The sequence below is a fragment of the Phalangium opilio genome, unplaced genomic scaffold (assembly GCF_054372755.1).
Source record: "Phalangium opilio isolate 3A_F unplaced genomic scaffold, DU_Popi_V2 ptg000070l_1, whole genome shotgun sequence".
NCBI classification, from domain to species: domain Eukaryota; kingdom Metazoa; phylum Arthropoda; class Arachnida; order Opiliones; family Phalangiidae; genus Phalangium; species Phalangium opilio.
The window spans coordinates 8,881,599-8,893,646 of record NW_028324182.1 but is presented as its reverse complement, the minus strand read 5'-3'; the positions used below and the strand labels follow the sequence as shown (position 1 = coordinate 8,893,646).

Sequence of the window (12,048 nt, the reverse complement as noted above, 5' to 3'; positions counted from 1 at the left end):
TGAATACGCTAGGGAAATATTTAATGGCGTAGCAATTCGTACAGTTATTCAAAGGAATTATTTCGGTTCCTTTCTTCGGATTACATTCTTTGCGAGGGGGAAGACGCTCTGGATCTCTGTGTACACCTGAGTTCAAAAGAGTTCAGCTTTGACAGTGCATTGAGTTCAAAGCCTTCGGAACTCACAGTTCAGCTTTGACAGTACATTGAGTTCAAGACATATTGTACACCTGAGTTCTCAAGTGTCTACCCGCTCGATTCTTTGTTGCCTGTTTTTCTCGATAAAAAGTAAGAATTTTCCCTGTGGTTAAGGATACGAAAGATACATTATTGACTTATGTATTTTAAAGATGTCAAATCAAGAGTTGGTAAAATATTTAATTTTCGAAGAACATCCTTTCCTTATTTGCAATTGTGGCAAAAATGTTCATATGCCAAGTTTTATTAGATCGTCCTACATTGAATAAGAGGACTAATTCGTAATGGGTATGGACGCGATGCATTGCCGAATGAACTCGGGATATGTCAGAGGAAACTACACTAGGATTATTTCGGTACGTACAAGCTCGCTATCAGAAATGAAGGAACGAGTAGGCGATATTTTCCAGAGTAAAATAATTAGCTAAAGTGCGCTGAATATCGTCAGAAACTACAGCTAGGTCAAGAGATTAAACCGTGTAGTAGCCGTCGCCTTAGGCAAGCTTGGCAGGCACTGGGGTAAGCTCGTCAGGCTCGTTAATGAACGTTGCTTACGTATTATAGCCGCTGTAAAACGTTAAACAAACGGCGCTCTGCTCCACCAAAGAGGGAAGTGCGGATCAAGAGGGATTGGGACGAGCAATTCGCTTCGAGAGTTGAAAACGTTATTAGTCCGCGACCGCCCTCAGGATCCTTACCATCTAACACTTTAAAAGTTATTGAGATATTCGGAAAAGCTTTCCAGAAACCGAAACGAACCGAACAATGCGATACTACTCCTTTACGAACACAAACTGATTCCAATACTAATGAAGGACCGACTCCGATTTATCTTAACTTCCTAATTATCCGCGTGACGCCACGTATGCTGGTCCGAAACCAAACTAAATTAATCTGAAGTTAAGTTACAGAGCCCGAATATTCAATATATTTTTTCTTTCACACCCACGCATCCTCTTAGCCTTTTCTGAACAATTAACATATTCACAGGAACCAACGCATTTACCGAACTAGTTGAATATTTTTGAATTAAGTGATGGATTCACTTTGTTGGAAGAAAATTTCTTTGAACTAGATTAATGAATAATTCATTCATCTGCCAGATAAGATGGGCAAGTCTGATAGAGACGCGGAACAGTAAGAAAAAAATCCCACCTTAAAGACATTTGCGCCAACTGCAAACTTCGAGACTAAACCATTTCATTTTGAAGTATATCAATTAGCCTATCCGGGACATTCGGAGAATAATCCCGAAACTAGCTTAGAGGGCTTGTACAATTCGGAGTGTCGTGGCAAGTTTCTCTTCTTCTCGGACCGCCAATAGTGGCCACTACACCATTTTAATGGCTTGGAGGGAAGAGGGAAATAAGGCCATTGAAGGCGTAAAAGATTAAACCGCTTCGATGATCCTTATTGGAGTTTGGGCTTTGGTTTATAGATTTATAGAGAACCTAACTATAGCTTACCATCCAGGATTGGCTTGCCTCGAAATGTATTAGAAATTCAATAACACGTTTCGAGGTTTACAATGGATTAGCGTAATGGGTAACGACGTATTGACTGAACAACCGACGCCGTCAGTTTCCCCCGATGATATTAAGCGATAAACCTCTTCTACGGTTTTCGCCAGCGGACCCGAGTAGCCATACCTAGCCTAAGACCTACTACCAGTCTCCTCCGACCCCCTTTTATAAACATTACGTTAAAATGGTTCCATCGGTGTCATTATAGAAGGATTTACGACGTCGTTTAGAACGTCTTACCCGTAAACGTGCCTGGTATTAGACTCCATATTCCACTCGCACCCACTAACACTTTCAAGCCGCTGACCTTACATATGGTACACGCGCGGGGTCAATACTAAGATTTAATCAAGATGGTGGAAATGAAATTTATATATCCATCCGAGAATTCCAATTTGATCATCTTGGATTATTGTTTCTGTAAATTTCCAGAAAAACCAAGCATTTTTACTAGCTCAATTTTTCAGCCAATCTCTTTTTCACCCATCCAGGGCTTCTTCTAGAGTTAAATCCGTTGGCTGGTCTAACGTTTCGGGTTTATCCCGGCAGATGCCAGTGGCGTCCAGTATTTCCGTCCCCCTCTCTTTCGCCGCTTTCGCTCGCCGAACGGTTCCAAAGCCATAATAAAGTATCGGTACGCTCGGCAGCAAAACTCTCCGCTAGGCGCAGCCTCGTCCCCCCACGTGAGGTCGGTCTTAAAGTGAGTCGGCTCTTCGGAATTCTGCTAAAGATCGAGAGAGAATAGCCGCGAAGACGATGAGACGCGTTTTCGCTCGCTCTATCTAAAACCGAGAGATTCTCCTACTTGCTAGCACTAGTTTTTCCGAGAATGAAGGCATGTACTTGGATTTTTCCTATAAAGTAATTAACCGGACATCTTCGGCAAGATTGGACGAATCCGGGTTTGGCTTTTCATCGAAGATGAAGCGTCAAAATCTCCGAATTTTGCGCGGAGAAGGAATTAAATCCTTAGCTACGATCTCGTGGTGATGATACGAAAAAACCATCTTTCGCTTTTCGCGTAAAAAATATATATCTTTGACTCGGCCGGTTATTACAGAAACCGTGATTTCATCAGGGTCGACTTTCTAGTGATCCAAATTCCTTTTCGTTTCTACTCCCGATAATTCTTTCATTAGAAAATAGAAAAAAATTGTCAATAAGGAGTTTCCAAATAAAAGACTGTGCTGATGCCGTGGTTGAAAGTTTTATGGGTTATCTTTTCCATGGTTGCCAGTCGGTGCATAGGAGGTAAGACTGGTGCGTTATTCCATTTTTTCTTTTATATTTCCACTCATTTTCTATTTTCGGTTTGCACACGCATTTCGCGTTGGTTTATCGATTTAGACTCGTTGCTAGAAGAGTCATTAGTTGAAAAAAGATTTTTTTTTTACACTTCCACAATCTCCTTAACCCTTTTTTTCTCGAGGGTTATAAAGGTTAACGCGTTTAGTTTTTGGTAAGAAGCATTCAAGCGCGTCTAATGACGGCCTTACAAACGGAGCATGAAATGAGATAGATTTCGTTTCCAGCTACCTACGTACGCCAAAATACCAACGATTGCCCACACGAGAGAGCGAGCCCGTTCTCCGAACTAACCCGGAGGATAATACTTTGCAAAGAGCAAAATTCAACTAAAAACACATTATTTTGGGTTACTACAGCAGAATTACAAGGAATTTCAACAAAGAATCTTCTTTGAATTAGACTACATGCAATAATTAATTTCCAATTAGAAAAAAAGTTACGCAAAGAGAATTTATAATAGAACAGAAAAACTGTACATTTTATCAAAGTCAATCAATTAAATTTTCAAAGGGGAAAGGAGAGAAATCTATAGGGAATCTGGCATATTAGTTCAGCGGCTTGGTTTGCCCGAAATTTTCAATTGAAAACGCGATTCGTCAATAGGAATTTTGGGGAAAACCAAGGTGCTCAAGGGTTTTAGTCGCGTTTAACTGGCCTTTTGTTGGAGGAAACTTTTCAATGGTTCTTCTCAGTACCCGTTACTAGAACGGACCCTATTGAATTCCCTAAATATCTCGGCAGCCTGGTTGGTACTCTCTCATTGATTTTGTAATCTCTCGAGCTAGCAAATGAGTGGCGCCGGCTACATTATAACGTTTTATCTATTCTTCACTGGCTTCTTCCATCGTCCGATCCGTGCCCAGTTGAATTCGTAGAGGGGTCGGACAAGCCTTTATTAAAATCAACGCTGAACTCTAAAACTCTTGCCAAATCACTTTTAAGCCTTGTTTATATATGTTTTACATCCTCTTGGTTCAATTTTGTCAAAATAAATCCTGGATTTACCGTAAGATGATGGCTTTGAAAGGTAAATACTAATGCCTGTCCCTTTAAAATTGGCGCGAAGGAAGAAGAAAACGTTGTGTCGGCCAGAGATAGAGAGAAATAAGTGAATAGGTTGAGAGGACCCGAGTAAGTTCTTTGGTTGCATGGGCTAACGAAGCGGGGTACGAGCGAAGATTAGCGGAGAAAAGAATAAAGGGGGAATGCGGTACTGTAGTGAAAAACCCAGGCCTTGAATGGTCCTAGTCAAAAGAGGATCCGAATGACCGTCAAATGACTTCCTTTAAGCGCCTTACCAGACCAAATAAGGCGGCGAGCGAGAACCCCTTTTTGAACAGTTCCTAAAGTATGATTACCACCATTTAGAGCTCATTTGGTGGACGCTCTCCATATGGAAGGAATGTTCCTCTACTTCCGCCCCACGTTACAATACCATTACCGTCAGGTCCTCGTACGGACGTATATACGTCAAGAAATCTCCATCCCGGCGACGGTGTATAAACGCCAGAGCACGTATTAACTTGGTATTTTGATTTAACGAGAATATAATCGAGATAGAAACATTTTCTCCTTCCAAAATTCCTCTTTTAGCACGAAGCATGCCGGAAAGGGAGAAACGGTCACGTGAATTGATAGGGTGGTAGCGGCGCCAATGGTAAAAATCACCCTAATATTAATAATATCCTCCAATTAAAGTTCATACATAAGTTTAGGCGGCTAATTAAGAAGGGAAAATACTTGTTAATTACGCATCCAATGCCAATGTGTTATCTCAAATGGTTCAACCATCCCCCTAACAATGCTCAAGGAATTTGATGTGAGAAAATGCATGGCAGAATCGCCGCAATCGAAATTATTCCTGGAATTTGATGATTTTATTCAAAATCCCTTGGGGTAAGGGAAGGAGAATGGAGCCAATTTATCGACAATGAATCCCCGGACCCGCAGTTCATAAGAAATTTAAATACGAAAGCTTTCAGACCAAAGGGAAAAAATCCAGTCCGATTTATATTCTTAAGGAATTGTTTCAGCAAAGGTTAGGGGGAAAAAATCAACCTTATCATCGTTAATAAAAACAAGACGGCCCAAGGGCTCGTAATAGTAGCCATATCGTACGAGTGAATAGCCCCTCTATACCCTACCCTAATGAGTGGATAACCCCTCTATACCTTATCCTAATGAGTGAATAGCGCTATCTTTTACAATGCTTAAATGATTTACCGTGCATAAAATCAGAGTGAATAGCCCCTCGATTCCCTACTCTAAACAGTGATTAAATTATGACCGTATAAATTTACTTATGCTGTAATTCTAATATTCCGGCGAATCGAAGAACAGATAGTTTTTAGTGATAATCCCCTCGATGAGTTTACAACATAGACTTATGCCGATGCACACTTATCGCATCTTATAAATTTCTAACAAGGACTTATGCCCAGAAACTTTTGAAAGAGAAAGTTTAGTTATAGTGATTACGCATTTTAGTGATTATCCCCTCGAATTACCTTTAGCAATACTAAAATGATCAAACGCATAACGCTCATTTAACACTATGTTAGCTCTATCTAAACCCACATTTGAATTAACCGCCAAAACGTTCCAGTCAAACATAACATAGATGGCGATAGCTACCGAACAAGAACGAAACGGGGAAAATCGTTATCTATTTAATTAGCACATAAATAAAAAGAAATAAATATAAAAACCCCAAACATTTAAATTCATAAGTATCCGACGCCACAGATAAAAATTCAAAAGTATCCGACCCCCACAGATTATGAGGGAACCCACCCCACATCACCCTGACATTTTAGAGATAAAAATAAATAATAAAAAACTCGGGGTTTCTATCAAGTCTCTATAGCTTAGTGGTAGAATTTCCGTCTACTACGTGAGTGACCCGGGTTCGAATCCCGGCTGCGATCTCAAAAAAATTTTAATTAAAATTAAATTTCTAACCGAGCCCAGTTACCCCTATGGGTGGGTTGTGGTAATATAAAGTTCCTTTTAAGCTAAAATCTGACGATAACGAAAGCGAAAACTCCGGCCACGACTACTACTAGTACTACTACTACTACTACTACTACTACTACTACTACTACTACTACTATTACTACTACGGCTCGGGTCAAACTAAGAGCCTATCGTATACTACGATATGGCTAAAAAATTGCATCCGAATTTTAATCTTTGCAAATAGTAACGTCAAGAATGTCTTTAGCCTCAATGGAATTTATATCTACATAGTAAATAAGTCTCGTTTGAAGTAGGTCGTGTGTACGATTCAATCGGAATGGAATTTATAACGAAATATATTCATAAAGGATGACAAAAAAACCCCACCGGATTTAATCTTAGACGTTGTATATTCCATTTTGGGGAATGGACAAAAAGGCACGTTTTGTCATATCCAACCTTTGCTTTAGACTATAATACATAACAATGGGCTTGGCCGTAAACCTAGGGACTAGTAAATATCTAAATAAAGAATATATTACTATACACAGAATACACAATGAATATGCTTTGAAATTGAAAACCGTCTTGTATTAATGATAATATGATTCAAAATTTCATGGAATAATTATAAAACCCGAATTCCTTATATTAATGAAGTATAATGTATAAAATGTTTGTATAAAATTGTAAAATATAAATTTAATTTTTTAGTGGGAAAGTAAAAATTCTAAAAAAATTCTTAGTAAAAGTTTAGTTTATACAAATAAAATTCACTGAAAAAAAAGTTGAATTGGAAGGCGGATAGAAAAGTACAAAGGTTACGCAGGAAAATGATGGAAACGTGAGGCTAACGTAGAACACGTTTTTCAAAAACCCCGGGACCTTCTTTTCGTTTTCCACGATTTACTTTTACCATATTCCCGATTTTCCTCTTTGTTTTTCTTCTTTCTTTTTTTTTTCCTCTCGCGTCAGAGAATCTGACCATCTCCGAGCCCAAAACAATTCAAACTCCTTTTCCTTTCCTTTGGCCAAGGCTTAAGAGAAGAAGAGGAGAATCGATCCGGATGAAGGAAGGGGGCAAGGGCACTGGTGGGCACACCCGGAAGAGAAGACCGGAGCAAAAAACATAAAAAGTCCGCCTGTACACCCCTTTTTCTTTCACTATTATATATGGTAGACCTAATACAGTGGCGCCCAAAGTCTATAGCGGAAAAAGAAGGCCCTTTAAATCGGCTAGTTTTACGCCTCGCGGATTTCGTTGCTAGCCCACACCAGATATCCTTTCCATAGCTATAGCCCTTTTCGGGATGGAAGCCTGGAAGGAGGACCGGTTTACCATCCTTATTCATTCAATTCTACCCTGAATCTTAAAGTTTGGAAGACTAACATGCCCAAAAAGCCAAATTTCAATTCAACAATCCCATGGGTTAACACGACAAAAACGTTACTGACGACTTATTTCTTAAGCCTAATTTGAAAAAAATTCGATTTAGGCTTAGCAAAGTTTTCCAAGCGGTAATTCCTTTAGATTATTATAACTTCGGATTACTAGTGTAGCGTTGTACGTTCGGGGTTCAAAATATATTAGAAAAACATTTTCGCATGTATGACACTGGTATTTACGCGCACGATATAGCTTACACTGTCAACTATCGGAACCATTTATTTAAACACCGCTCCGTTTTAAAGGGTTGACATCCTAAAGAGAACGAGGGAATGAGGGTGAAACTAAAATGGAAAATGTCAACGCTATCATAAGGAGGCAGGGAGCGAGAGAGAAATAGCTTAATAAATTTTGGGTCTCTGCCGTCGTCTCTTTTACAAATTATTTTCTAAACCGGGAATGCCTTTTTGGTCTACAACGGGAAAAGTATCATTAGCATTTCCAGGGTATATCAACTATATAGGGATTGGCGCCCACCTACTTTTCGCAATGGGCCAAAAAGACCATTAAATAATCGAAAAATAGAACTGGAACTTCCTTCCGTTTGAGTATATTTAGGAACAGAAACAAAACGTTACTTTTATACCTAACTAAAATCCAAGCCTCGTTTGTTCAGTTTGATCCATGAAGTCTAAATTATTCTTAGCATCAAAATAAAAACATTTTCGCTAATACGAAATTAATACGTTTTTAGCCATATCGTAGTATACGATAGGCTCTTAGTTTGACCCGAGCCGTAGTAGTAGTAGTACTTGTGGCCGGAGTTTTCGCTTTCGTTATCGTCAGATTTTAGCTTAAAAGGAACTTTATATTACCACAACCCACCCATAGGGGTTACTGGGCTCGGTTAGAGATTTAATTTCAATAAAAAATTTTTCAGGTCAGACCGGGAATCGAACCCGGGACGCTGGCGCAGTAGACAAACATTCTAACCACTAAACCATAGAGACTTGATAGAAACCTCGAGTTTTTTATTATTTATTTTTATCTCTAAAATGTCGGGGTGATGTGGGGTGGGGACCTCTTAATCTGTGGGGTCGGATACTTTTGAATTTTTATCTGTGGGGTCGGATACTTATGAATTTGTATGTTTGGGGTTTTTATATTTATTTTCTTTCTATGTATGTACTAATTAAATAGCTAACGATTTTCCCCGTTTCCTACCGCGCTCATGTGTTTCGTTATCGTTCGGTAGCTATCGTCATCTATGTTATGTTTGACTGGAACGTTTTGGCGGTTAATTCAAATGTGGGTTTAGATAGAGCTAACATAGTGCTAAATGAGCGTTATGCGTTTGATCATTTAGCATTACTAAAGGTAATTCGAGGGGATAATCACTAAAATGCGTAATCACTATAACTAAACTTTCTCTTTCAAAAGTTTCTGGGCATAAGTCCTTGTTAGAAATTTATAAGATGCGATAAGTGTGCATCGGCAAATTCGACATAAGTCTATGTTGTAAGCTCATCGAGGGGATTATCACTAAAAACTATCTGTTCTTCGATTCGCCGGAATATTAGAATTAAACCATAAGTAAATTTATACGGTTATAATTTATTCACTGTTTAGAGAGTAGGGAATCGAGGGGCTATTCACTCTGATTTTATGCACGGTAAATCATTTAAGCATTGAAAAAGATAGCGCTATTCACTCATTAGGGTAAGGTATAGAGGGGTTATCCACTCATTAGGGTAGGGTGTAGAGGGGCTATTCACTCGTACGATATGACTACTATTACGAGCCCTTGGGCCGTCTTGTTATTTTTACTTTTACTCTGTCAAGTTTAAAGTAAAGTAAAGATTACTCTTCACTAGAAAAAAATGGCAACGATTTTAATTGGGTAATGACGCATCATCCCGATCCCGAAATGGATTATTTTCGTTTACTTTGCTACACACACTACATCATCATCCATTGATAAATTAAAAAGGTTTTATTTAAAGATTTTATCAAGGCTGCGCGAACTCGGGGGTATATTTTTATTTCTCCCTTGGCTATTAATTTCTCAGCGAAACTTCAAAACTTATTTGGTGTTTTTTGGTTGCATTGAAAACGCGAAATGCTTTTTAATAAAATCTTCATTAAAACCTCTTTTTATTAAAAACTATGTAATATATATTTCTTGTTAATTTGAAAAATATAAATTTTCTCAAAGTTGAGCAAGCAACTTTGAAAGATATTTTCGAATAGTGGCATAAATAAAAAGATTGAAAACTCTCAAATCTCAGTTGATTCAGTCTTGAAAAATATTCTCTTACATATTTAAAAGCGCGTGGCTTCAATACGTAACGCATGCTGGCCCGTTAAAGGAAAGCCGAGAGATTTTTCACACATACTCTCCCTCCTCTTTCTTATATCGGATTTTATTGTCTATTTATCGCGTCCCTCCTATTCTAAAGGACATTTTTATGGATCTTCCATAGAGACAGAGTATAAAAGGACAATACAATCGACTATCCGAAAAAAAAAATGTATATATATATTTTTCTTATTCTGTCTTTCATTGTTATTAAGAGTTTATTCAGAGTCAGCTTTAGGGTCATTTTTTATCGCCCGCTTCAAATGGATGAAGTACAATAGGAACCGAAGAGACTGAATGAATACCAGTTACAAAAATACTGTGATAAAAAACGCCACACAACCAAGTGTAGAACTAGGGCAAGTCTATACAAATGATTGGAAGGATGTTATTTTTCGCAATTCAAAAAGCTCTACAAGTGATATTTGACTAGTCGTAAGAAAAAAGATGACAATTCACAATAAATTGAGAATAATTGCTTTCTTAATTACATAATATATATTATATAAGGAATTTTAGAAACTATGGAAATTTAGACGATAATATGAAATGAAAATTTAGTTTTGCATTATTTGAAAATACTCGAGTCTACATTATCCATACTTCAAGTACATACACGGCCGCCGAGAGAAAGGGGCAATGGTCAGTTCCAGGGGGCCCGGGGCACCTGTAGGGCTGTCTTGATGAGGACGAGCGATTCCGTCATTTAAAACGAGGCCCGCAAACTCTCTCGACGGCCCTAAGTACATAATGTTTAAAAAATAACCGGTGTAAATAACAAAGCCGGAAAGGAGTGTTTAACGATTCCGGATACTTAAACAAATACTAACGACATGTCAATAGTGAGTTGGAAAAAACCCTTCTTATATTACTAATATTGTTGAAGACTAAGCAGCGTAAAACAAATAACAAATAACAACAACAACAAATCAGAGTTCATGGGAAACGTGACTAGCCATTGTCGTATGCTTCGTCTAATTTTCAAATTTAGAAACTTATTGGAAACGTAAAATCAAAGCGAAGTACCCTACATTTCGGATTAAATCAAAATATAAAAGGAAATATAAAATATCTAATCAAGCCATGTATCGCTTTTGTCTTTACCTATCTTGTAAACAAACAACGCATTTCCTTCGCAAGTGGCGTTAATAATGAAAGTTCTCGATTGGTAATACTAAAGACAATGAATATAAAATGTCGGAATTAAATTGCAGCACGTACAAAACTAAGATTCCATTTATATTTTAACAAAAGATATATAATATATAGAGGACGAGATGCATCGCACTAACTACTGACTCTTGAACCAGACTCGCCCTATAGATGGATGCATTTCAGGAATCAAAAGGGATCAAAGATGAAATAAGTATTCTATGGGATTAAAATTAAACAAATTTCTCAGGATCATGGACTTCAATCTTCATCATTATTTCCATCTTATTGTTGATTTAAATATAAATCAATATTTAAATCAATGGGGAATGATTTCCCGATACCCTAGAGGGTAAACAAGGATTTAATTAGGTGCTAAGCCTAGGTCAAAAATAACGGGGATTTTCAGAATACTTTACGTCTGTATAGTGAGAGGGCTTAACTTTAACTCCATCCGTTTCGAGTAAATATTGACGCAATACCTACTACATCTCTGGCGAGATTCACAGGAGGCGTGAATGAGGGAGGCATATAATTTCCCGGTATTTATTTAATCATTTAAGTAAAGCATCTCTGTTATTTATCTCGTAAAATATGCACTAAACTGAAACGTAGGCTACCTTTAGGTCTAAAGGTTACATCACCAGTAAAGTAATTGTCATACAAGTTTTAAGTTGCAAGGTACAAATTCAAAGTCTACTTCACACAAAGATAACACCCTTTTTTAAGTTCAGTTAGTAACCAATAGGCAGAGGTAATACCACCCTGTCGACTTGAAACCAACGCACCAAAGCTGGGAACAGTTTTCACATTAACTTTGTGTAGATTAATTTTATGTATGACATTGTTACGCAATTTTAGCCTTATTAAACTAATCATCCAATCGAGATTAAATACCTAGACAAGCTACTACAGTGTTGTTGACCTCAATTAACTACACCATGGAAGGCCAAAGAGAGAAACTAAAGAGTTCCAATGGACCTGGTGTGGATTTCGATTCAATAACCCATCCATAGCGAGCGTACCACTAAGGACACGCGTAAAAAGTGCTATATAAGTACCGAACCAACTGTCGCGTTGCCCCTAACAGTAAAAAAAGAAGAGACGACAAGCATTGTCCGAAACAGGCGACCCGGAGAAACCGCGCGCTTGTTGCTTGTTATA

The 12,048-nt window shown here is 38.1% G+C and overlaps 2 protein-coding genes across 4 annotated transcripts in view; one reads left to right on the top strand and one right to left on the bottom strand.

Annotated features, from left to right (window-relative positions):
• The window catches only part of LOC149661414 (uncharacterized), a 318,208-nt gene that overhangs the window by 108,200 nt on the left and 197,960 nt on the right, over nucleotides 1-12,048 (bottom strand). The gene's annotated exons all lie outside the window — the stretch shown is intronic.
• The window catches only part of LOC149661415 (neural cell adhesion molecule 2-like), a 78,383-nt gene continuing 68,595 nt past the window's right edge, over nucleotides 2,261-12,048 (top strand). The window contains exon 1 of one of the 2 annotated variants that reach the window (XM_089842926.1): nucleotides 2,261-2,971. In XM_089842926.1, the coding sequence (XP_089699052.1) occupies nucleotides 2,911-2,971 (61 nt within the window). In that variant the 5' untranslated portion in view covers nucleotides 2,261-2,910. Of the gene's footprint in view, nucleotides 2,981-12,048 lie in introns of both variants that reach the window. The other variant, XM_089842925.1, reaches the window with a different exon arrangement.